General features: G+C 43.5%; 1 protein-coding gene across 4 annotated transcripts in view; it reads right to left on the bottom strand.

The window, feature by feature from the left end:
* The window catches only part of dennd4c (DENN/MADD domain containing 4C), a 259,275-nt gene that overhangs the window by 156,104 nt on the left and 75,673 nt on the right, over nt 1-27,498 (bottom strand). For all 4 annotated transcript variants that reach the window (XM_080188659.1, XM_080188657.1, XM_080188658.1 and 1 more), the window contains one exon: nt 22,970-23,280. In XM_080188659.1, coding sequence (XP_080044785.1) covers nt 22,970-23,268 — 299 coding nt within the window. In that variant the 5' untranslated portion in view covers nt 23,269-23,280. The remainder of the gene's footprint in view (nt 1-22,969; nt 23,281-27,498) is intronic.

Genomic DNA, 27,498 nt, shown 5'->3' with positions numbered 1-27,498 from the left:
AGGTGGATTAGTCATAATTAATGCTTGGGTTACAGGGATAGGATGAAGGGAAGGGTCTCTGTGCAGACTCAATGGACTGGATGGTCCCTTTCTAAACTCTAGGGATTGGTTCTAAAGAGCATCAAATTAGTTTTAATCAGACCTACATGGAAACACTTCAAGACAATGACCAGCATTAAAAATTGTTCATTTTTGTCAGAGCGCCAGATAACAAAACATAATCATTGTTTTCAGTATATTGAGAGAAAGAGTATCAGTTTGAGTTGAATTCATATGCTGTTAATATTCAAGTGCATTTGAATTTCATTGAGTTCATTCATGAACCTTGAAGGCAGACAAATATTGCTAAAAAATAATCCCGATAACCATTCATGGAAGTGCATTAAGCACTAGGGTGGCAAAATGTTTATTCTGTGCTTTGAATGTCATTTAAGAGGTCAAAAGGATTAAACAACCCAAATATCAAGCCAAATTAAAAAAAGTAATAATGTCAGGCGTGTTTTCAAATGTTACAGCACAATGTTACCTGGAGCCAAGAATCATCAGACAAGGACCAAATATACATAATTCCCCAATACAGTACTTTCATTGGCCTTTATCACTAATTCAAGTCATTGTAAAATATTATCAATATGAAACATGATCAGCCCTACTGCAGATAACATTAATAACAGCAAAACAAAACTAAATCAATTCCCCGAATGTTATGGTTGAATAAAATTTCAGATAAGTGTGTAAGCAGTAACAGTTCATAACCAACACGGCCCATGATCAAACATTACCCAATGGACACGAAAGGAAATTCGAAAAAAGTGACTATTTCGTGAGAATACAAGTCAGTGATTAGCAAGGTCATAAGTTCAACAATATGCAAAGTATTAACATAGTAACACATCTTAAGGTGCTTCATAAAACTGTTACGAAAATTTGATAGTCATCTAAGCATACAAAGACAGACAAAATTGGTTTTAAGCAGCACTGAGTGAGGGGTAAAAGGTATTGGGGGAAAAATTGAAGAGCTTAATATCTAGGCAGCTAAAAGCACAGATGTTAATAATGGTGGACTAATTAAAATCAGGGATCCTTGACAGCAGAATTAGATGAGTGCAGTTATCTAAAAGGGTTGTAGAGCTGGAAAAGATAATAGCTTTGGAGGGACAAGGCCATGAAGGATTTGAAATTTTAAAACTACTTGTTTTTCTGATTGGGAGCCACTACATGTCACATGTCACGACAGAGGTGATGGACGAACAGAAGTTGGTGCAAGTTAGAATGCACGCAGCAGAGTTTTGAGTGAGCTCATGTTTATAGAGGATGCATGGTCAAAGTTGCCATGGGCAGACACAACTTGAATATTTAACTCTGGAATCACAGTTCATCTGCTGAAGCCCTCAACAAAGGCAATGGTGGAGATTGCCAGTGCTGCAGGTGGAAGTCAGTAGTCTTTGTGATGGCAAGGCTTAAAGGGGACAGAAACTCAGTTCCAAGGTAAATAGGGCAGTGAGCTAGAGGGACTGAGTTGGCAGGTGGGCAACAGCATGGTTCAACTGAGCTGCAGTCTAAACATTAGAACTACTTTTTTTTTGCATTCACTGTTGGAAAGTGGCAAAAATAATTCAGTTTGTGTACCTGAACTTGAAACCATGGCTGGAACTGTCTATGCGCTGTCCTCAGGGGAGACATGATCAAGTTCAGCTTTGAAACCTCCCCAAAGGTAGGATGCGTGTTGGCTCTCTCAACCATTTGAGGCAAGAGTGTTTCTACTGATCCAATGATCAGCTGGGATTAGAGCTGACAAACCTGAATTCAATAGGCTCCAAGGTCAAATCTGGACTCTCACTTAACTAAAGTTGTTATCAGTGCAGGATTAAGGGAAGCTGCATTCCAACAGAACAAAACTTCAGGTTCCACCTGCCTGTTCAAACGACAAAGGTTCTCGTCAGCCTTTCAAAATCAGCCATTAAATTCACCAACATTCATCCATCAAAATAAGTGATTCGGCACCCCATTGATATTTTTGGCAGTGATTTCCAAACTGGGGATACACAGATCTTCCAAGGTGTCGATGACTGGAGGGGCTCTGGGCAGCATGGTCAAGAGGAACTGAGTCAACTGCAGAAACGCTCTGCTTACTCCAAGTTCCTGTCAGGAATAGGGAGATTCTAAAGTGAGGAGGAGGAATGCCTCTCACTGATTATCTGCAATATGCGCTTTACTAAAAAGCATTTTTACAACACTCCACGTGTGCAACATATCCTTTTTCTGAATGTTATGTCGTATTATCAGCAGTTGTTGGGAAAATGCTAAAATTCATCATTAAGAAAGTAGCAGCAGGACATCTAGAAAATCGTAACACAATCAGGGAGAAGCAACATGGTTTTTGTAATAACTCCGTGGAGGCGAAAGTCCCGTCACCAAGTTACTTTATTTACACCATACATCTGTACACAGCCTGCTTGCCAGTTGCTCCCTACTGAATACAAGCTGGGACTTTGACACACCTGCTTCAAAATAGGGAGCATAAGGCTCCCTGAGTCAACATCAGTTAGGGCTCATCAGGTATTACTTTTTATGTACAAAAGACTCATCATCAGGTATCTCTTTCAACACCAACCAAATAAACAAACTCAAATTAACTTAGGGACAAAAATTTAAAAGGGGCAGCTCCCCAAATTTGTCAGACAAAAGTTTGGCTTGAAGGATGACTTTCAATAGATTGCAGCAAGATAGCTGCTCTGCTATGTACAAAACCCTGGCCAGAATGAGGTTGTCTATGAATGTTTTAACTCCACGTTCCCAATGAACTTGCTGTGTGTTAACAGGAGGTGTAGCACCCATCTGGCTGTGCTCCAGCCCTGAATCGGGCAGCACTCCACACTGACAGGAGTCAGCTATTCCAGGCCAACCAGTGATCCGCGGCACTAGGGTATCATGATGTTTAGGTGGGGTTCTGACTTAGAGGCATCCAGTCACAATCCCATGGATGATAGCCAAGCACAAACTAAAATGTCTGAACCTGCAGTTCCTCTCGTACTGAGCAGAAAATCAGGTACTTCTTACTCTAGCAAGCCAACCTCATGAGCCTGGCTGAAGTCATCACACTCCTCCCCCCTCCGCCAAAGTCCGAGAAATCCCTGTGGTTTGCTTCCCTCAGGAGTCTTTTCCTCCGATTGAACGCCAGGTCAAGATCCACCAACTCTTCCTCTGATGTCAGTGGTGTCTAATGGTTGGGCGCCCATCTCTTCCACCACAAATACCAGAAGTCAGGTTCCTCATCCACTTCAGGCTTCGTCCCTTATCTATTTTGGGCCCTGAGGTCCCCATCAAGGGTGCAGGGGTGGTGGTACTGGCTTGTCGAGGGGGCTCTCCTTGTCCCTAGGCCTGCAGGGCAGATGCAGCTCCAGAACGGGTGGAGAGCTTGAGACCTGGTGTTTCCTTACCACTGCCTCACCCACACGTACTCAGTAGGATGCTGATCCGGTCTTGGCCTCGACTGTCCGGATTACACTGGCAGGTCCATTTGCATAATTTCTGATCCAAACTCTCTCTCTCCCCCACTTCAAAGTGCCTCTCTCGGCGAAAGTTATGGCCCCTGCATTGGACTTCCTGGTGTCTTTCCACCTTTTCTCCAAGACTGGCAACAATAGGCTCAGTCTGGTGCAGGCCCATCAGTAATTCTGGTGGCATAGTTCCCATGGTGGCGTGGAGTGGTCCTATAGTCAAATAACCACTTTGCGAGTATCATCTCTAATGAGGCCGCTGCTGTTTTTTCAACTTGGCCTTTAACTTCTAGACTGCTCTCTCCACTAGCCCATTTGATGCTGGGTAATAAAAGTGCTGTCTTGATATGCCAAATCCCATCTGATTTCATAAACTGAACTCTAGGCTGGTGAGCACTGAGCCATTATCAGAAACTAAAACCTCTGGGATCCTGTGCGTCGCGAATAAAGGTGCACAGTTTCTGCATGGTTGCCGTCGTGTTCGTCGAGTTTAATTTATAGACATCTAACCACTTGGAATGGGCAGCCACTATCACCAGAAACATGGACCCCATAAATGGGCCTGTGACCATGGTTTGCCTGGCCATTCCCACAGGTGCAGTGGGGCTGTCAATGGTGTCTTCTGCCCCTGTTGGCACTTCTGGCACTGTGCTACCAGTTTTGCTATGTCTGCGTCCAGACCTGGCCACCAGGCATTGCTCCTGGCCAGCACCTTCATTTTTGATATTCCAGGGTGCCCATGGTGTAGTTCAGCCCGTAAGTCACAATGGCCCTACCTTGGGATGATGGCCCGTGCTCCCCACAGCTGTATCCCGTCTTTACCATTATTTGCTCCCTCCTGCTCCAGTATGGGAGGAACTGTGGATGGACTGGTTTTTCCTGCTGCTCTGTTAGCACCAGGTTTTTTTACCTTTGCCAACACAGGGTCTTTCTGCATCTGTTGGCGTATATTGTGCGCATTCACCGGGAGGGTATCCATAAAGTTTTATCATCACAGTTTCCTCCATTCTTGGTACCAATGGTGGGATGTCCAGTAACAGTAGCCGTCTTGAGGCACAAGAGTTTGCCTCTCTCGTCCCTGGTTGGTGCTCCAATCGATACTGATATGCTGCCAGCAATCATGCCCAACGCTGGATCCGGGCTATTGGCAGCGCTGCTTTGTCTTCCTTCAGTTGGCCCAACAAGGGTTTATGATCTGTTATGATTGTAAAAGTTTTCGCCCATATAAATGCTGGTGAAATTTTTTGACTACGAAGATTACCGCCAGTCCTTCCTCTTCAATCTAGGCACATCTTCACTCTGCCATTGCCAGGGTCCTGTAGGCATATTCTATTGGCCACTCTTGTCTGTTCTGCCACCTGTGTGCCAGGACTGCACCCACTCCATATGGGGATGCACCACAGTTAAGTACCATCCCTTTTTGGGGTCATAACGTACCAATACATTATCGGATGAGAGTTGCTGTTTAATTTGCTTGAAGGCCCTATCCTCATGGGCTGACCATTCCCAAGTTGTTCCCTTTTTTAGCAACTGGTGGAGGGGATGCAGAATGAAGGCCCTATTCTATGAATTTCCCATAGTACCTTACCAGTCCTAAAAACGACCATAGCTCCTGGATGGTTGTGGGAGCTGCGGTGTCTTTTATTGCTCGCACCTGATCCTGCAGAGGATACAGGCCTAACTTATCCATTTTGTACCTGAGGTGGGTTATTTGTGCTGCTAAAAAGACGCATTTCTCCCTTTTCAGACACATTCCTGCTGCTGCAAATCTCCTGAGAACTTCCTCCAGGTTCTGCAGATGTTCTGCCCTTATTTTACCTACGAGGACATCGTCTAGGTAACTGGCAACCCGTAGTAACCCCGGTAGGACGCTCTCCATGGTCCTTTGGAATACAGCACAAGCTGATGAAACCCTGAAAGGGCAATCTTTTATACTGGAAGAGACTTTTCAGCTGTTTATTGTGCCAATTTTTGCAAATCCTTATCCAGCCGTAACTGCGGTATGTGTGGTTCATGTCCAGTTTGGTGAATAGGAGTCCTCCTGCCAACTTTGAATACAGGTCCTCAAACGTGGGAATTGGATATTTGTCTAGCTGAGAGTAATGATTTATCGTCTGTTTGAAATTGCCGCAAAGGCGCACCGAGCTCTCCAGCTTTAAAATAAGAACCACAGGTGCTGCCCATTCTGCGAACTAGACTAGTTTTATTATTCCTTCATGCAGTAATCTTTTGGTTTCTGCATCGACCTTTTCCCTTAACGCAAAAGGTACTGGTCAGGCTTTGCAGAACTTTGGGACAGCCTCCAGGTCGACGTGCAATTTTGCCTCGATTCCTTTGATTGTCCCTAGGTCTTCCTGAAAAATCTCTGGATATTTGCTCAGGACCTCACTGAGGGTACCATTTTCCAGCTGGAAGATATCTGTCCAATCTAGCTGGCTCTCTTTTAGCCAATTTCGTCCTAATAGGCTCGGTTCCGAACCTTCCACTACCATTAATGGGAGCTGCAGTAATTGTTTCCCGTAAGCAACTGGCACATGGGTTGTACCGATTACTTTCAGTGGTTCCCCCGTATAAGTCCTCAGCCTTGAGTGGAGGGCCTGAATGACATTATTGTTACTAGAGAGGCAGTGCTCGACAGACTGGAGGGGCTGATTGTGGACAAGTCCCCAGGACCGGATGGAATGCACCCGAGGGTTCTGAAAGAAATGGCGGAGGTGATAGTGGATGCCTTGGTGGTTATTTTCCAGATGTCGCTGGATTCCGGGGAAGTGCCGGAAGATTGGAAAACAGCTAATGTTACACCGTTGTTTAAGAAGGGTGGCAGGCAAAAGGCGGGGAATTGTAGGCCTGTTAGTTTAACGTCTGTTGTAGGTAAAATGTTAGAATCCGTCATCAAGGAGGAAATAGCGAGGCATCTTGAGGGGAATTGCTTGATAGAGCAGACGCAGCACGGTTTCGTTAAGGGGAAGTCGTGTCTGACAAATTTATTGGAGTTCTATGAGGATGTGTCTAGGGCGGTGGATAGAGGAGAGCCGGTGGATGTGGTCTTTCTGGATTTTCAGAAGGCGTTTGACAAGGTACCTCACAAGAGGTTATTGCAGAAGGTAAGGGGGCATGGAGTTGGGGGTAGGGTGTTAGCGTGGATAGAGGATTGGTTGTCAAATAGGAGGCAGAGAGTGGGGGTTAATGGGTGCTATTCGGATTGGCGGTTGGTGACTAGTGGAGTGCCCCAGGGGTCGGTGCTGGGGCCTCAGCTATTTACCATTTACATAGATGATCTGGAGGAGGGAACCGAGTGTATGGTGTCGAAATTTGCTGATGACACCAAGATTGGTGGAAGGGCAAATTGCGCGGAGGGTGTGGAGAGTCTGCAGAAGGATCTAGATAGGCTGGGCGAATGGGCCAGGAAATGGCAAATAGAATTCAATGTTGGCAAGTGCGAGGGGGTCCACTTTGGTAGGAATAATGGTAGGAAGGACTATTACTTACGGGGTGAAAAACTGCAGCAGGCGACGGTGCAGAGGGACCTCGTGCATGAGTCGCAAAAACCCAGCCTGTAGGTGCAGCAGGTGGTCAGGAAGGCGAATGGGATGCTGGCCTTCATAGCGAGGGGGATTGAATATAAAAGTAGGGAGGTCTTGCTTCAGCTGTATAGGGCATTGGTGAGGCCGCAGCTGGAGTACTGTGTGCAGTTTTGGGCACCGCACTTACGCAAGGATATTTTGGCCTTGGAGGGAGTGCAGAGGAGGTTTACTAGGCTGATACCGGAGTTGAGGGGGTTGAGCTATGAGGAGAGGCTGAATAAACTAGGCGTGTACTCGTTAGAGTTTAGAAGAATGAGGGGAGATCTCATTGAGACGTATAAGATGATGAATGGGATGGATAGGATAGAGGTGGAGAGACTCTTCCCGCTCAGAAAGGACAGTAGGACTAGGGGGCACAGCCTCAAGATTGGGGGGGGGGGGGGGGGGGGGGGCGGGGTTTAGAACAGAGTTGAGGAAGAACTTCTTCACTCAAAGGGTGGTGAATCTCTGGAATTCTCTGCCCGTTGAAGTGGTAGAGGCCGCCTCGCTAAATATTTTTAAGACACAGGTTGATAGGTTTTTGATAAGCGAGGGGATAAAGGGTTATGAGGAGAGGGCGGGAATGTGGAACTGAACCACGACAGATCAGCCATGATCTTATTGAATGGTGGGGCAGGCTCGAAGGGCTAGGTGGCCTACTCCTGCTCCTATTTCTTATGTCCTTGCCGAAGTTTTGGTCGAAGCTAAGAGTTGGAATCCAGTGCGTATCTTGTTAAATACTGCCTCCCTATGACCGATACAGCTGGACTCATGTGTCGACCTCCGTTAAAATTGGACGTCCAGTCTCACTGGGGAAGCTTCCAGGTTGCGCACTCTCCTGTCCCTCGGCCTATGTTTTCTTTTCAGTCATATTGGTTTCAGAGACTTGCTTTTCCTCTGTGCATCCTGACACTGGCAACCATCACAATGTCGTGTCAAGCAGGGCTCTACAAGAACTGCTGTTACTCTGGGCTTAACCTGACCTTGTCTAGGTGTGGCAGGCTTGGGCTCCCTGGTATCCAAATCCATCCAGAGAGCCGTGATGTAATGGCTTGTCCCTTAGTGGTAGTCCCATAAGCCAGTCTCCCTGGTGTTGGCCTCTATCAGGATATCTTGGAGCTCATACGCTCCAGTTGCTGCTTTTTTTTTTAAAATGACAAGGCCAACTGTAATGCCTGTTTACAGTCCAGCTGGGCCTCCACCAATAGGCGTTTCTGTATAGTCATATCGTTAATTCCGCACACCAATCTGTCTCGGAGCATCTCATTTAGTGTCTCCCCCCAATCTGCAAGCCTCAACAGGTGCCTTAGCCTTGTTAGGAAGCTCGTGATCAACTCCCCCCTTCTCTGAATGTGGAGGAAAAACAGTACTTCTGCAGGATCAGGGGTGGCTTAGCATCACAATATTCTTGAATTAAGTTTGACTCTTGGAAGCACTTTGTGTCCAGTGCCTCTGGACAAGTTAAATCGCACATAATTGGAAAAGCTGCTGCTCCACATGTAGTCAACAAGATGCTTCTCATCTGAGGTTATGTCATTTGCCCTAAAGAAATACTTCATCCTTTCCAATATACTGGGCCCACTGCAGGGTCAAAAGAGTTCAATGTCCCAAACAAAAGCATGTTTTTTCAACAATAGCTTACCCTCAATATGTGCAGTGATTCAGCAAGTTCCTTCAGGACATTTCTTTTTCCTCGTCGCCACTTTAATAACTCCATGGAGGCAAAAGTCCCATCACCAAATTACTTTATTTATACCATACATCTGTACACAGCCAGCTCTCTAGTTGCTCCCTGCCGAATGCAGGCTGGGAGTCTGACACACTTGCTTTAAATAGGGAGCACGAGACTCCCTGCTTTAACCATCAATTAAGACTCATCAGGTAGTTCTTGTCACGCGCCAAACAAGTAAAACCAACTCAAATTAACTTAGGGACAAATTAAGAGGGGCAGCCCCCCAAAAAGAAAGTGGGGGGGGGGGGGGGGAAAACAGCCCGAACAGAAACCAAAGTCCAAAGGAAACTTAAAACATTAAATCAAAATGTGGTTGCGAGGGTCTATAACGCACACCAGCCCCTGCGCTGCCCAGCGGGCACGGAAGGCGTCGACTACACCCGTGGACACCGCGTGCTCCCTCTCCAGGGACACCTGGCCGCGATCGTAGCCGCGGTAGGGGGGCAGGCAGTCGGGATGGATGGCCCCGTCGATCGCCCGCTGCCTGGACCTGTTGATGGCGCGTCGCACCAGGTTCACGAGAAGGTCGTCATCCCGACGCACCCCTCTCTGCACCAGCTGCCCGTAGATCAGGAGTGTGGGACTGAAGTGCAAACAAAACATCAATAAGAGGTGTTTGAGAAAACCAAAAAGGGTGTGCAATCTATAACACAAGACGTAGACATGGTCCACGGACTCCTCGAGGCCGCAGAAAAGGCATTATCAGATAGCTCTGACTCTAACAAGCCAACCTCATTAACCTGGCTGAAGTCATCAGAGTTTTGTGAAAAGGAAATATGTTTGACTAAACTGAGTGATCTTGGAGGATGCAACAAGGAAGATGGATAATGGGAAACCAGCAGATGCTGTATGTTTGGATTTCTAAAAGGCATTCAAGGTGCCACCACATAAAAAGGTAACAGCTCATGGTGTTTGATGTAATATTAGTCAGCTAGGTGTTAAACTGTAACTAATGGATTGCTAAGGGATTAACGTTGGTGCCTCAACTATTTATGATCTATATTAACGACTTTGACAAAGAGACCAAATGTAGTGTAGCCAAATTTGCTGGCCACAGGAAAATAAGTAGGCCAGCAGATTGAGGAGGATAGAGTCTGTAAGGAGATATTCGTTAAGTCTTTATGGGAGAGGAATCCAGAGGGATGGTGAAGACCTGACAACTCCCCTCCCCCATCATTTGTGAAATAAAAACAATGTTAAACTTAAGAAATACGAGCAGGAATAGGCCACCTAGCCCCTCCAGCCTGCCCTGCCATTCAATAAGATCATGGCTGATCTGAAGTGGATCAGTTCCACGTACCCACCTGCTCCCCATAACCCTTAACTCCCTTATCGATCAGAAATCTACCTACCTGTGACTTAAACATATTCAACAAGGTAGCCTCCACCACTTCAATGTGCAGAGAATTACAGAGATTCACTACCCTCCGAGAGAAGTTCCTCCTCAACTCTGTTCTAAACTGCACTCCCCCCCCCCCCTTGTTTTGAGGCTGTACCCTCTAGTTCTGATTTCTTTCTCAGTGGAAAGAACCTCTCTACCTCTACCCTATCTAGTCCCTTCATTATCTTACATGTCTCTGTAAGATCCCCCCTCAGCCTTCTAAACTCCAACGAGTACAGGCCTAATCTACTCAATCTCTCCTCATAAGCTAACCCCCTCATCTCCTGTATCAACCTGGTGAACCTTCTCTGTACTCCCTCCAAGGCCAATATATCCTTTTGCAAATAAGGGGACCAAAATTGTACACAGTACTCCAGTTGCAGCCTCACCAGTGCCTTGTACAGCTGCAGCAAAACCTCCCTGCTTTTATATTCTATCCCTTTCGCGATAAAGGCCAACATTCCATTCACCTTCTTAATCACCTGCTGCACCTGCAGACTGGAGTTTTTGAGTTTACGTATGCATGCAGGATTCTTGCTGTATGATGCATTTTTGTGTGTGGGTTTTACAGTGGAATGAATGCACTGCTTCAGATGCAGGCAGAACTCTATCACATTAGATACGTTGGCAAAGATTTTACAGATAAGAGGATAATGTAGGAAAACATTGTCCATTTTGGCAGAAATAATGGAACACAGTAATATTTAATTGGACAGAAACTACAAAATGCTGTAGAACAGAGGTGTCCTTGTACAGAAATCACAAAATGTCAGCATGCGGGAAGGCAAACCATAGAAACGCTACAGTGGAAAAGGAGGCAGTTTGGCCCATCAAATCTGCACTGACCACAATCCCACCCAGGCCCTACCCCCATATCCCTATATATTTACCCGCTAATCCCTCTAACCTACACATCTCAGGACACTAATGGAACATTAGTGCTTATTGCAAGGAGAATGGAGTATGTAAGTAGGAAAGTCTTGCTACAACTGTACAGCACATTGGTGAGGCTACACTGCAGTGGATAGTTTTGGTCTCCTTGCTTGAAAAATGTACTTGCATTGGAAGCAGTTCAGAGAAGGCTCTCTAGAATGATTCTTAGGATGGAGGGAATGCCCTGAGGAAAGGTTGAGCAACTCATTGGCATTAAGAGGTGATCTTATTGAAACACAAGATCCTGAGGGGGCTTGACAGAATAAATGTTAGAGGATATTTCCTCTATGGGGGACATCGAGAACTAACAGGCTTAATTTCAAAATAAGGGTCTCCATCTAATTCAGATAAAAGGAATTTCTTCTCTCAGGAGGGGTGCATTCTTTTCCCTGGCAAACAGTGGAGTCTGAGTTATTGAAAATACTTAAGACAGATGTTTAATATAGGGAGTTAGAATAATACATGTCAGCAAATTGCTGAAATGCAAAAACAATAGGGCAGTTATGAGATTTCAACAACCTGAAAGATAGAGATAGCAATAGTGTGAAAGAAGGTGCCAAATTTTAAAAATGCATTCAGGAGATGATTTTGCTACCTTAAGGCTTTTTTAAATCAAAGAAAAGGGACAGGTCTGGACATTAGTTTTAGGAATGAGGTGGATGAGGTATTAGTAATCGTGATCAGCTGCACTGTAATTCAGGCTAAGAAGATAGACCAGCAATAAAAATTCTCAATAGGGGAACAGCCTACTTTTAAAAAATTATTTATGATGGGGTTTTCACAGTAACTTCATTGCAGTATTAATGTAAGCTTACTTGTGACACTATTAATATAAAAAACAAAATAACAGCCAATTTATGATTTGACAAAAGTGGGTTGTATATTGCTACTTGAAGAGCAAACCAATGTCAAAGTAGGAGGCATTCAAATGGGAGATAATATAGGGTCAACCAAAGATAAAAGGAGCCACTGGAAAGGACCATACAAGGTAGGATAAAATATAGGGGAGTTTAGGTCAAAAAAAAAGTTGAAGAATTCAAAGCCAAAAAGACCATTAAAAAAAATGGAGAGATGAAATTAAAAACTAAATTAGGAAAACAAAAACATACTAAAATACAGACAAACGAAATCAAAGAAAACAAAGATGTTTTTCATGTAAGGCAGGGACAATACAAATAGTGCAGTTAAGGAAGATTTGCTTTTCCTAAAGCGAATTAAAAATTGTAGCCAAAATTGGCTCAGTGGCAAAAAATTAAAGATAATGGTTGACAGATGTTTGTATGATTCAAAGGCTGCTTCCGGGAGCTTCTCAGAGCCCAGCAATAAATTCATTTATCATTTACACGGTATACATCAATGATTTAGACAAATGTAGAGGGCATGACTAAGTTTGCAGATGATGTAAAAATTGCTTGTGTGGTTAAGGAAAAATGCTGTAAATTGCATAAATATATACTTGTAGAATGCTCCAGATGAGCAGAAAACTGACAAATGGGAATCAGTTAAGAGGCAGGGCACAATAAATGGTAATATGTTGAAGTGCAGAGGAACAGAGCCCACGTCCACTGATCCCAGAAGGTAACAAGTCAGTCAGATTAAGTGGTTAAGTAGGTATATGGGTTACTTTCCTTTATAAACTAAGATATAGAAAAGTAGGGAGGTTTCTTAGAAATGTATAAAACAATAACTTGGCCACAAGTTAGAGTACTGCTTGCAGTTCTGATTACCACATTACAGGAAGGACTTGATCACATGACAGTGGGCATAGAGAAGATTTACAAGGACATTACTAGGAATGGAGAATTTTGACTATGGGGGAAAATTGGAAAAGCTACGAACTTTCTTCAGAACAGGGGAGATTTAGTTGAGATATTTTAAGTTCTATCTACAAGGCCTTTCATAAAAGACCCATTCCCTTAGCTGGGGGCAACTAGTAGAAGGATGAGGGGGAAGTTGAGGGAGGTTTGTTTAGGTTCAGAGGGTGTTGGATGTCTGGAACTGCCTGCAAGGGTAGCAGTGGCAGAAACCCTCACCACATTTTTACGAATGAGAGGCTTGAGAATACTGCTGGCAGTTTGGGTGAGGGTGTGTTAATCTCTTTGTAAAAAAATCTAATTTTGTTTGTATTTAGCATTGAATTGAAATATACTGTCAAAATCACAAATTTTCCAGTATCAAACAGGGTTTCAGGGCTCGACTGGAAGAACTGAAGTTAGCTAATTAAGGAAAATGGCTTAAACTATTTTTTCTGGTCCTTGGGTCAGCCAACTCTCCAGTTTCAGGAGGATATATAAACAGAAATTTCAGTACCACTCAGCAAAGGCACAGTATTTGATTTTGGACGCCGTGCTGCAGTCGGGGATAAAGGAGTTAGTTAAGAAGCAGAAGCTGGTGCTCCATTGCTTTTGCCTTTTCTAACCTTTTCCCCCTTTAGGAATTGGTTCTTGTCCTACTAAGGGGTAGATGCCAGTGGTTTGGTGAGTATTTGATACGTCATTATGGTCTATTCTTCTCCCAAGGTATTAAAAAGACTTGATTTTTATTTGATTTGAAACTGGTGGCAATATTTTAATATATACACACAAAATAATTGAGTAAAATAATTATAGTTAATGAAGACACATTAAAGGAAAGCAGGACAGGCCATGCGTCACAACTGTAACACGTGGGAGCTCCTGGATGCCAATGTGATCCAGGACAAATACACTCAGTGTTTGCAGCTTCAGGTGCTTTGGCTCAACAGCCCCAATCATAGTCCATGTAGGTGCAACGACAGTTAGAACTAGAGTTCTACATGGCCAGTATGAGAAGCTAGACACCAAATTAAGCAGAACCTCAAGCTATGTGTATTTAGCACAGGGAAACTAAGAATGAACGCATGGCTCAAAGGTTGGGAAAACTGAGTTCCGGTTTGTGGGGTACTAGCACCAGTATTGAGGCAAGTGGGATCTATACTATTTGGACAGTTTACACATAAAACATGCTGCAACGTGTATGAGCAAGCTGTATAACCAGAGCAGTAGAAAAGGGTTTTAACCTAAACAAATCAGGACAAGGGGTCAAATTTGGCAATTTACATTACATCAAAGCATAGAAACAAGAAAAGGAAAGTATTAATATGGGAAACGATAAGCAGATTATGACAGAAAGTGATACAGGGATACAAAGCTAAGAGTGCAGCATTGTGCAACGTTGTTTCTGCTCAACCTTTTCACTCCTTGGTGGATCACAGGCCATGAACAAATTCTCTTCATCTAATTCTAACTCTCCAGTTGATGCCACATATAGCCCTCAGCTCTCATCTCATGCAAGCCTCCAAAGGTTACAAAACTAACTAAACTAACAAAAACTACAAACGGACAAAACTAAAGAGTCTAAATCTGAACGCATGGAGCACTGATTTAAAAAAAACACAAACATAAGTACAATTTGATAGCCATTAGAGGCATAACTACAGGATGACAGATTGGAACCCAAATATTGGGGGCTAAATGACATTCAGGAAGAACAGGGAGCTAGGAAAAGGTGGAGGGGTGACTCTATTGATTAATGATGGTCTTAATGTAAGATAGAGAGATGACCTAAGTTCATGAACCCCATGCAGTCCGGACATACCCCCTTCCACCTTCTTCCATCAGGAAAAAGATATAAATGTCTGAGACCACATACCAACTGACTCAAGAACAGCTTCTTCCTTGCAGCCACTGGACTTCTGAACAGGCCTACCTTATATTAAGCTGATCTTTCTCTACACCCTAGCTATGCCTGTAATGCCAGATTCTGCACCCTCTCCTTTTCCTCATATACTCTATGAACAGTATGTTTTTCGCGTATAGTGCACAAGAAACAATCATTTTCACTGTATCGCAGTACATCAATACGTCCTACACAACAGGGTGGCACATTGGCTAGCACTGTTGCCTTAGTGCCAGGAATCCGAGTTCAATCCAGCCTTTGTTGATTGTCTGTGTGGAATTTGCAGATTCTTCTTATGTCTGCAAGGGTTTCCTCCAAGTTCTCTGGTTTCCTCCCACAATGCAAAGGTGCGAAAGTGAGGTTGGTTGGCCATGCCAAATTGTCCCTGAGTGTTATAAGTGAGGGCAGAAGCCATAGGGCCTGGTTGAGATAGCCAGTGCAGGCACAATGGACCAAATAGCCTCTTCTGCACTGTGGGGCTTCTATGTGACAATAAACCAAATCAAGTGAGCGCTGGTGCTACAGTCAGCGAGCTCAGGGAGTTAATAATGGAAATCAAGGAGCTGGCAGATAAAATTAACAGATATTTACATCAGTCTTCACTGTAACATCCCAGAAACAGCTGTAAATCAGGAATTGAAAAGTGAGGAGGAACACAGAATATTATCTCCAGGGAAGTAGCACTTAAATTGTTGGAGCTGCAGGCTGACAAATCCCCAAGCCCTGGTGGTTTTAAAAGAAGTGGCATGTCAGATAGTTGATGCTTTGGTTTTAATTTTCTAAAATTCTCTAGATTTATGGAAGGTTCTATTAGATTGGAAAATAGCTAATACAACTGCTTTATTCAAAAGAATAGAGAGGGAGTAGGAAAGCAGGAGCTTCAGGCCAGTTAGCCCAACATCTGTCGCAAGGAACATATTAGAAGTTAAGCACTCGCCTGACAAATTTGGAAGAAAAGAGAATACCAATTCAACTTTGGGAATGTGACAATTGCAACTATCAAAAAAGGGAGATAAACCTTACAATGGAGGTATTTCTTTCTTGTCTATGGTAGGGAAAAGTCCTGACACACATTGTCCTGAATACTCTACTTCCTGTGACTGAGGAAATTCTCTCAAAGATGGTGTGGCTTTCAACCTTCCAAAGGAATATCCATTATGGTCTTAGTTATTGGACAAATCCAAGAATAATGTTGATGACATGAGGAACTCTTCATTGCATTCACTGATTTCCATAATGGGAGAATGTTCTATGTTCTATGTTCTATAAAAGGCACTTTCAGCTGATTTAGTACAAATTTGAATGTTTCAGTGGTGTATAATATAGATGAGGAACGTATGTCTTTCTGCTGCTATTTGCTCAATGGCAAGATCTCCCGACAGAGGTCAAATAGCAACTGCCTAGGTTCAAGTCTGTCACAGATCAGCACAAGAAATTGGAACAAACCTGATGTAATTTCTGCCCAATGTTATGGGTAGGATTGGGAGTTAATTTAGAATAGACCTGATTTCTACCCGTTATAAACAGAAGGGTGTCCCCCTTTATTTGTGGTGGCATATTTTTTTCCCATTACAGATTCTATCAGCTTGGGGAAGTCATGAGACAATGCCCACCACTCCTCCAGGTTGTTGGAGGAAGGATGCATTTTCCCAAATTTGCAATCTTGCAATGTTAATAGGAGTCAGGGTTCTTCTTGTCTTTGGAAACATAGCATCTTGGTAGCCAGAATTCTTCTTTAGAAATGTAAAGAGACATTGTGCTGTTCCAGGAAGGGGCATTAACATTTTTGCCATCATGAGTTGCTGATGGCTCATCAGAAGGTTAGAAATTCCTCTGGTGCAAGTCATTGCTCGTCAGAGTAAAGTCTGGTTCGTTTTTAAGATTAAAATAATAATTTTAGAGTAACCAGGTTGACCACGTGCGCATGTATTTTTTTCTTCCTGTCAGGACAAAAGCATTTCACTCAGTAAATTGCTAGGCAATCCTTTGGTTGCTCAGTGCTATTACTGCAACTGTCAAGTGGGAAATTGGAGGCAAACACTTCACAATCCAAGCCAAGTCTGTGACATCCCCCCCATATTATTTGCAAACTAACTGTTGTTGTTGATCATCGTTGACGAGGACCTCAACACCATTAGTCATTTTGAGGCTGGATGCAATGAGTCCAAAGATGACTGATCAGGCCAATTCAGGCATGGAATATCCTGGCACATACTGGACAGACTTGTGCAGGCATTGTAATTGTTGCACAGCTCACGCTCAAGTTGTGCTTCAGCAACGCACCTTGCTTCATAAGCTTGACAGCCCTTGTGAATGGGGCAGCACTAGATAGGGCGGTTTTGTGCCAGCATTTCGCAGGTGGTCGTGTCTATGTCAAGCAACTTCAGGGAGGCCTCGAGTGTGTCTTTGTAACATTTCTTCTGCCCTCCATGCAAGTGTCTTCCAGCAGATTTGTTCCCCATAGAAGGAGCTGCTTGGCTATGCACTTGTCATCTGTATGCCAGACATGACCTGCCCACCAGGTCTGCTCTCTCATCAGCAGTGTGTAGACCAACGGTAAACTCGCTCTAGAGAGAACTTCACTGTCTGGTACTTACTCTTGCCACGCGTAATATTCTGCGAAGACAAGTCATGTGGAAGTGATTGCGCTGTCTTGCATGTCTTTGATACACAGTCCACGTTTCACAGACATATAGAGGGTAGTGATTACCACTGTGCTGTAGACCTTCAGTTTTGTTGCTGGGCTGATTCCTCGATGTTCCCATACAGTGGAGTCTACTGAAAGCAGAGCTTACCTTTGCTATTCTGCAGTTAATTTCTGTATTAATAGTCACTGCTTGGGAGAGGGTGCTGCCAAGATAAGTGAACTGGTCCACTGCCTGTAGTTTCTGCCCTCTGATTATGCTTATAGTGTGTGTATGGTGCACTGGTGAGGCTGCAGCTGGAGTACTGTGTGCAGTTTTGGTCGCCGCACTTGTGCAAGGATATATTGGCCTTGGAGGGAGTGCAGAGGAGGTTCACTAGGCTGATACCGGAGATGAGGGGGTTGGACTATGAAGACAGCCTAAATAGACTGGGTCTGTACTCGTTGGAGTTTAGAATGATGGGGTGAGGATCTTAGAGACGTATAAGATAATGAAAGGGATGGGTAGGGTAGAGAGATTCTTCCCACTGAGAAAGGATAGCAGGACTAGAGGGCACAGCCTCGGGGGGGGGGGGGGGGGGGGGGGGGGGGGGGATGTGTGTGTGTGTGTGTGTGTGTGCGCGCAGTTTAGATCAGAGTTGAGGAGGAACGTCACTCAAAGGGTGGTGAATCCCTGGAATTCTCTGCCTGTTGAAGTGCTGGGGGCTACCTCGCTAAATATATTTAAGTCACGGGTAGATAGGTTTTTGACAGACAAGGGAATTAAGGGTTATGGGGAGAAAGCGGGAAAGTGGAACTGATCCACTTCAGATCAGCCATGATCTTATTGAATGGCAGGCTCGAAGGGTTAGGTGGCTTACTCCTGCTCCTATTTCTTATATTCTTATGTTCTTATGAGGAGCAGGCTGATGCATGACTTCCGTCTTTTTAATGCTGTCAGTGAGTCCAAAGTTGTCACAAGCTGTGGAAAATTTGTCCATACTGACTTGTATCTCTGGCTCTGAGTATACAGGGTGCAGTCATAGGCAAAGAGGAAGTCTCTCAGAACAGTCTCCTTCACTTTGGTAATAGCTTGAAGTCTCCTCAGGTTGAATAGCTTCCCATCCACTCTGTACTTGAGGCTGATTCCAGCAACACTGTCCTGGAAGGCATCATTCAGCATGGCAGTAAACATCATGCTGAACAGTGTGGATGCGAGCACACAGCCCTGTTTGATGCCACTGGTGACTGGGAATGCCTCAGAGGATTCTCCGCCATCATGCTATCATGGAACTGGTGTACCATCTGAATGAATTTGGGGGAGGCAGCCGAACTTCGACATGATCCTCCACAGGCCTTGTCGGCTAACAGCGTTGAAGGCTTTTACGAGGTCAAGTGTCGAACTCACGATTCTGCTCCTGACACTTCTCCTGAAGTTGGCGTGCAGCAAAAATCATGTCAACAGCCCCGCAACCTTTGCGGAAGCCACACTATAACTCTGGAAGCAGACCCAGCTCCAGATGAGTGACCAGACAACTTAGCAGGGCTCATGTGAGGGCTTTTCTATGATGAAGAGCAGCTAGATTCCTTGGTGGTTGTTGCATACTTGCCAATTGCCCTTCCTCTTGTAGACGTGTACGATGGAAGCATCTTTCAGTTCCTGAGGAATGGATCCTTGCTTCCAAAAGGACTGGAACAACTCGGTGAGCTTCTCGATAAGTACAGGACCAGCAGCTTTGTAGATCTCTGCAGGTATAACATCTGCCCCTGGGGCTTTGCCACTGGACAGCTGGCTGACAGCTTTCGTGACTTCGGCTACTACCGGTGGGTCATCAATGATGCCGTTGATATCGACCTGGGGAATCATGTCTATTGCCTCATCGTTAATAGATGCAACCTACCTAACATTGGCTTTAACCCCATATTACTTGCAATCTAACTAACACTTGCTTTAATCGATGTCCTACACACCTGAATTTTCTTTTGAAGTGAAGTTAACATGCTAGCCTGAAAGTTCCTGGAAAATGCTGATGAAAATCTAATACAAAAAAGTTGCCGCATCAATCCCAAATGGCAAACAATAGATGATGCTGCATTCAAATTGTTTTTTAACTGTAAAAATAGACTGAACAATTGGGGGGGGGAGGGGGTCTGTGGGAAGACAAGGGGACAGCTTTCAAAAGTGTTAACCACGGTTCAGGGTAAGCATATTCCTCTTAGAATGAAGGGCAAGGCTGGTAGAAGTAGGAAATCTTGGATGACGCAGGGTATTGAAGCCCTGGTCAAGGAGGAGGCATGACATGACATGCATAGGCAGTTGGGATTAAGTGGGTCCCTTGAAGAGTATAGGGGGTGTCAGAGTTCAGTTGAGAGAAATCAGAAGAGTAAAAAGAGGACACAAGATTGTTTTGACAGATAGGGCAAAGGGTACTCCAAAGAGTTTCGACAAATACATAAAGGGCAAGAGAGTAATTAGGAAGAGAATAGGACCTCTTAATGACCGATAAGGTCATCTCCATAAGAGATGGGAGGGATCCTAATGAATATTTCCTCATCAGCATTCACTGTTGAAAAAAGTATGAATGTTAGGAAACTTGGGGAAATAAATAGTGATGTCTTCAGGAGTGTACATATTACAGAGGTTGTGGTGATGGTTGAAGTCTTAAAGTGCATCAAGGTAGATAAGTCCCCGGGGCCTGATGAAATGTATCCCAGGATACTGTGGGACACTAGGGAGGAAGTTGCAGGTCCCCTAAAAGTGTAGATGAGGGTCAGATAATTTAAACCAGGACACAGCTCTGATTCTGCTGCTGTTAGGTTGACAGAAGATGGCCGACTGCCTCCATCAACTTCACAAAAGCAATATTACAGGTTCCAGCAGTTTCGGAGGGTCAGGTGACATAACTCCCATCTCTCACCTTTGGTTTGGGCAAAGGATGTATATTCCAGATTAGGATTCTTGAGGTGGTAAACATTTCATCCATTCGTCAGTTTATCACAAGTTTTGTCCTCATAGACAGTTTGTTGCCCAGGGCTTCGCTTCAGAAAGCTAAAGGGGTCTTTTGCGTTTCCTTAGAATTTGATTTCTGCAGTCATAAGTGGCATTAGCACCTCTAGACATAGTGAGGTTGCTGTGGCTTTTCCAAAGGCTAGAAATTCCTTAAGTGAGCAGTACCCAGTCATGGCTTCAATCAATGTAAAGCCTTTGTCCATCATATTTTGTTTTAATTTTCAAACTAGTCAAAATGATACAGATACACATCTTTACTTTCATGTTTTTCTGGCTTGACACCCAGTACTGTCCAGAAAAATTGGGCCCCCTTAAGTCTTTCACCAATGGTCTTTTTGATGCATATGCTCTGCTTAAATTTGAAATTGGTCAATTTTAGATTGGTATTCTCCAGTTTAGCTCTGGGTCAATATCAAATAGTCTGTTTTCATCCTGAGATGTTTTATAGCATTTAAAGAGCATGTTTTATTTCATGTACCACCAGCACCAACATTTTCCTGAAGTTTGTTTAAACATTTGAGCTGCCAAGTCTTCAATAACATCTGGAAGCTCACAGGATAATTTGGTCAAGTGAATTTAAACTTTAATCAGGGGACCAAACCTCTCTGCACTTTGGTAGTTCCCACACAACTATAAACTGCACTATTAAGGCTGGACCATGCAAACAGATGCAATGATCTGCAAGATCTGTAGTTCTAGGTTTTGAGGCAAAAAATAAGCCAGGAATTATAATGGCTCCTATGTGAGGATGGCAAGCTGAAATGTATTTTTTTTTGGTTCTTTCTCAGTTTCCAAAAAACAGAAATATAGCAGATAAAACACATTTAAAATTCAGACTGGGTGATGCGACATCCCACAACATTGACACTGGAAACAGTTGCTTGTATTGTGATTTGACAGCACAGCCCAGATTCATTCACATCTCCGTCAAATGCATTTGCCGTCCAAAGCGCATTTCAAGTGGCACAGCTGATCGAGATCAATACCTGAAAAGAAGCAAATCAAGTGGGGCAACTGGCCCATCATTTTGTGTGACTGCATTTGGATCACAGAAACTAGCACAAACCTGCACACCTTGAATCAGAATCAATGTCTCCAGAACTTGAACAGTGAAATTAAAAAAAAAAATTAGCTGCCTGGGAAGAACTACAGTAATGAACAAAAGAAAATTACAACACAGGAACAGACCCTTCGGCCCTCCACGCCTGCACCAACCATGCTGCCTGACTGAATTAAAGCCCCCTACCCTTCCAAAGACCATGTCCCTCTATTTCCATCCTCTATTTGTCAAGGTGCCCCTTAAAAGTCACCATCCTATCTGCTTCCACGACCTCTCCCGGAGAGATCCAGGCACCCAGCACCCTCTTAAAAAAACTGCCTTGTACATCACCTTGAAACCTTGCCCCTCACATCTTAAATCTGTGCTCCCTAGTAATTGGCTCTTCCATCCTAGGAAAAAGCTTCTGACTATCCATTCTGTCCATGCCTCTCAATCTTGTAGACTTCTATCAGTTTGCCCCTCGACCTCCTTCATTCCAGTGAGAACAAACCAAGTTTCTCCAACCTCTCCTCATAGCTAATGCCCTCCACGTCAGGCAACATTCTGATAAATATCTTTTCTGAACCCTCTCCAAAGCCTCCACATCTTTCTGGTAGTGTGGCGACCAGAATTGAACACTATATTCCAAGTGCGGCCTAAGCTTCTATAAAACTGTAACATGACGTGCCAATTTTTAAACTCAATACCCTGGCTGATGAAGTTAAATATGCCTTCCTGATTACCTTCTCCACCTGCATTGCCACTTTCAGTGAGTGATCTGTGTGTCTGTACACCCAGATCCCTCTGCCTATCAATAGTCTTAAGGGTTCTGCCATTTACTGTATATTTCCTATCTGTATTAGGCCTTCCAAAATGCATTTCCTCACATCTATCCAGATTCAACTCCACCTGCTACTTCTCTGCTCAAGTCTCCAACTGATATATATCCTGATGTACCCTCTGATGGTCCTCATCACTATCTGCAAATTCACCAACATTTGTGTCATCTGCAAACTTGCTAATCAAGCCAGTTACATTCTTGCCCAAATCATTTATATATATTACAAACAGCAAAGATTCCAGCACTGATACCTGAGAAATGCCACATGTCACAGCCTTCCATTCAGAAATTCACCTTCCACTGCTACCCTCTGTTTTCTATGACCGAGCCAGTTCTTTATCCACCTTGCCAGTTCGCCTCTGATGCCAAGTGACTTCACCTTTTGCACCAGTCTGCCATAAGGGACCTTGTCAAAGGCCTTACTGAAGTTCACGTAGAAAACATCCACTGTCCTACCCTCAATCATCTTTGTCACTTCCTCAAAAAACTCCATCAAGTTAGTGAGACACGACCACCTCTTCACAAAACCACCTGTCCGCCAATAAACTACATAGTTGCAATCTAAAATAATTATATTGGAGTAAAATGTTATTTCCTTATCCCTGCACCACCTCTCAGCAGAAGATCATTTGCATATATGAAATAACTTACCCAATATCAATGAGAGGTGGTTTCTCCCGCCCTCTTTTGTAGCAAAGATGCATTTCTGGACTTTTCAAGCTTCCAAAATTCAAGTTTGCCTGAAGTCCTGTAGGGGTGCTCTCAATGCAAGTGTAACCTTCAGGAACATTTTCTCCTGCTGATTTGATTATCACAGCAAGATCTGTTATTGGTGCTTTTGGTCCTGTTGACTTAGTCTCGGAGATTTCTTGCTCCAACGGTGTAGATGTGTCAGTTAGTCCTGCAACTACAAAGTAATCGCTAACTCTTGGGCCTTTATCTTCAATCATGGCTGTGTGTTCCTTAAGAGCAATCAGAGAATAAAAGTATAAATTTAGCACTTCGCCAAAAGTACATAAACGTGACCGCACAAGATTTATATATTTTCGGGTGAATTTGGTGACACTTTTTTTATACTTGTTTTCAGTGCAATCAACGTTTGTTGTATTCAGCTATGAAGTCGTGTCGTTAATTACCAAAAATTATACTGAATGATAAACAGATTAATAAGGAAGGAAAAAACAGAGTCTAAGAGATGGATAGACAGAAATATAACGACTGATACTACGAGTTTCTATAGATATTTAAAGAGTTAAAGTGAACATTGATCTGACAAAGTGCATCTGGGGAACTAAGAATTGAAACTGGGGAAGTGAACAGGCACTTTGCTTCGTCTTCACTATACAGGATACAAGCAGTGTTCCAGAAACAGCTGGAAATCTGGAAATGGAAGGGAGGGAGGAAAATTCCTGTCACCAGGAAAGTGGTGTGAGCAAATTATTGGGGTGGCAGATCGACAAATCCTCAGTCCAGAAGTACTTCATCCTAGGGTCTTGAAAGAAATAGCTAGGAGATAGTTGACATATTACTTATAATTTTGCAAAATTCCCCAGACTCAAAAGCTCCCATGAGACTGGAAACTAGCAAATATCCAAAAAAAGGGGAGGATGACAGAATGCAAAAAGCAACAGGCCAGTTAGCTAAATATAGTGAAGGTAATATTAGAAGGTAATATTAAAGATGCCACAGCAGCGCATTTGGATAAAGTTCAAGGAAATCAGGTCGAATAAGCTTGGTTTTGTGAAAGGGAAAATGTTTTTTTTTAATCAACTGAGTTTTTTTGAAGGAGTCACACGTGCTATGGATAAAGGGAAACTAGTTAATATACTGTACACAGACTTCCAGAAGGTGCCATGAAGACTACTGCAGAAAATAAAAGCTCAAGTTATAGAGGGTAAGATATTGGCATGGATAGATGATTGGCTAGCTAACAGTAAACAATAGCAGGTGTAAATGGATCTGTTTATGGTATCCTAAGTGGAGTGCTGGGGGCTGCAACTTTAAAATTTATACAATGGACTTGCATGAAGGGATCAAAGATATCGTTGCTGAATTTTCTGACAACGCAAAATTAGGCAAGAATTTAAATTGTGAAGCGAGTACTTGGCTACCAAGTGATATAGATATATTAAGTGTGTCAAAGATCTGTCAAATACAGTAAAAAGTGAGAAGCGGCAAAATAGTCCGTGTTGACTGCAAACATTTTTTAAAAGCACATTAGCTAAATGGACAGAAATCGCAGAGCTGAGATGCAGTGGAATTTGGGTCTCCTAGTGCTTGAATCATAAAAGGCTGGTATACAGTTACGAAGTAATTAGGAAAGCTAATGTGTTTTTATTGCAAGGGGAATAAAATTACAAGTAGGAAGACAGTACCTAAGAAAAACAAAGTAGCGTGCCTTAAATGACTAACGGCTGATGACTCTGACATCCATCATGATGAAGTGTTTCGAAAGGCTAGTCATGGCATGATCAATTCCAGTTTCCAGGATTACTTGGACCCACTACAGTTTGCCTATCGCCGCAACAAGTCCACAGCAGACGCCATCTCCCTGACCCTGCACTCAACCCTGGAACACAGATAACAAGGACACCTGTGTCAGACTCTTATTTATTGACTACACCTCAGCCTTCAACACCACCATTCCCGCAAAATTCATCTCTAAACTCCATGACCTGGGCCTCGGCACTTTCTCTGCAACTAGGTCTTGAACTTCCTAACTCTCAGACTGCAGTAAGGATAGACAACAACACCTCCTCCACGATCACCCTCAACACCAGTGCACCACAAGGCTATGTTCTCAGCACCCTACTACACTCCTTATACACCTTTGACTGTGTGGCCAAATTCCCCTCCAATTTGATTTTCAAGTTTGCTGATGACACCACTGGTTGGATCTCAAACAATGACGAGATAGAGAATTTGGTGAACTTGTGCGGCAACAATAATCTCTCCCTCAATGTCAACAAAACTGAGGAGGACGTCAATAACTTCAGGAAACATAAAGGAGAACATGCCCCTATCTATGTCAATGGGTACGAAGTAGAAAGGGTCAAAAGCTTCAAGTTTTTAAGGCATCCAGATCACCAACACCCTGTCCTGGTCCTCTATGCTGATACAATAGTTAAGGCAGCCCACCAAAGTCTCTACTTTCTCATAAGACAAAGGAAATTTGGCATGTCAACTACAACTCTCACCAACTTTTACAGATGCACCATAGAAAGCATTCTTTCTGGTTGTATCACAGCTTGGTATGGCTCCTGCTCTGCCCAAGGCCAAACAGAACTACAAAAGATCATGAATGTAGCCCAATCCATCACACAAACCAGCCTCCCATCCATGGAGTCTGTTTACACTTCCTGCTGCCTCTGCAAATCAGCCGGCGTAATTAAGGACCCCACAGACCCCAGACATTCTCTCTTCCACCTTTTTCCTTTGGGAAAGGTTACAAGAGTCTGAGGTCACACCAACCAACTCAAGAACAGCTTCTTCCCTCTGCTGTCAGACTTCTGAATGACTTAACTTGCATTAAGTTGATCTTTCGCTACACCCTAGCTAAGACTGTAACACTCTATTCTGCACTCTCTCGTCTCCTTCTCTATGAACAGTAAGTTTTATCTGTATAGCATACAAGAAACAATACCTTTTGCTGTATGTTAATAGATGTGACAATAATAAATCAAATCAAAATCAAAGTTTATGCTTCAGGTATACAGAGCACTAGTGAGACCACATCTGGAGTGGTATATAAGGTATTAGTCAACTAAAGGAAACATGTTAATATCGTGGAAGCAGCTCAGACTGAGAAGAATATCTCGAATGGGTGGGTTGTATGAAGAAAGGTTGCACAGGTTAGGCCTGCATTCATTGTAGAGTACAAACTGACTGTGTTCACAAAGATGTTTTGATTGTTCTTGAGATGACTCAAACAATTCTACCTTATCTTCCTCATCCTTGCAAACCTCTAAGATCCTGAAGGTTCTTGGCAGAGTCGATGTGGTGGTGGTGGTGGTGGAGGAACGTTTCCTCTTGTGGGACAATCTAGAACTATGGGTCTCTGTTTAAAAATAAAGGGTTACTCATTTAAGATAGATGAGGAAACATTTTCTGGAGGTTGAGTGATATGAACTCTTTCTCAACAGGCAGTGGAAGCAGACTCTTTGAATGTTTTTAAGGCAAAACTAGATAGATTCTTGATTCAAAAGGTTATTTTGGATAGGCAGGAACGTGGGGTTGAGGTTACAATCTGTTCAACCATGATCTTATTGAATGGTAGAGCAGACTCAAAGGGATGAGTGGTCTGCGCCTGGTCCTAATTTGTCTGTTTGAATGTTTACAAGCTGCAGACTTGTACGCTGACATTTCCAAGGTATAGCAATCCCAAGTGGCAACCACAGACTATGCCCTCTTCCCTAGCCATTTACTGAAGCACCCAGATTGCTGGTCCAACTCAAAGATCAGCAAAAGAGCGAAGATCTGTTCAGTTCAAAGTAACTTCACCTGAAAACAAAAGAACAAAAATACAGGTCGTGCTTTCAGTCAACTGAATTACTACCCAGGTATTTTTCGTGTAAACATGATAAGTGGATGTCTGGCAAAGAAAAGGTAATAACAAGGTTTGCAAGGATGGGGAGATGAAGGTATATAGTATCAGTGAAGTGTTTGGATCATCAAGGACAATTAAAAGATCTTCTTGAATAGAATAGTCTTTCAAATTGTAGCTGGAGGTCAGCTTGGGTGAAGAGATCGGAATATACAAACCTCCAAATACGCTCCCCTCCTGAAAATTGTGAACAGCTTCGCTGAAATTTAACCATTTTTAGCTGAGTTGTTCCAGAACTGACCCAGTGAGGGTGGTGCAAGACTGACACAAGGCTGGCATTAATCCCACGTGAATTTACTCCCAAGTAAAAACTGGGTCTCATCAAGCTGAAAGGAACCACCACGCTTCCCACATTAGTAGAATGTTGTTATCGGACAACAAATTTTATGAAATTGGGCACACAATAGGGAAACAGATTAAAGTTACACTCAGAGCCGCTCCAATAAAAATCACAAAGTAACAGCCACAGATTAGCAGGCAAGAGCATGCTTTTAGAATGCAAATGAGGGCTAGTACACAAGGGAAGCTGGACAGGATGGCACCTACAGGAACTAAATCCCCACCCCATCAAAATGAG

Source organism: Carcharhinus amblyrhynchos, chromosome 5 (genome assembly GCF_965287045.1).
Source record: "Carcharhinus amblyrhynchos chromosome 5, sCarAmb.v2.hapA, whole genome shotgun sequence".
Taxonomy (NCBI): domain Eukaryota; kingdom Metazoa; phylum Chordata; class Chondrichthyes; order Carcharhiniformes; family Carcharhinidae; genus Carcharhinus; species Carcharhinus amblyrhynchos.
Note: the sequence above shows the minus strand (reverse complement) of the source record. Positions and strands in the feature narration are given on the sequence as shown.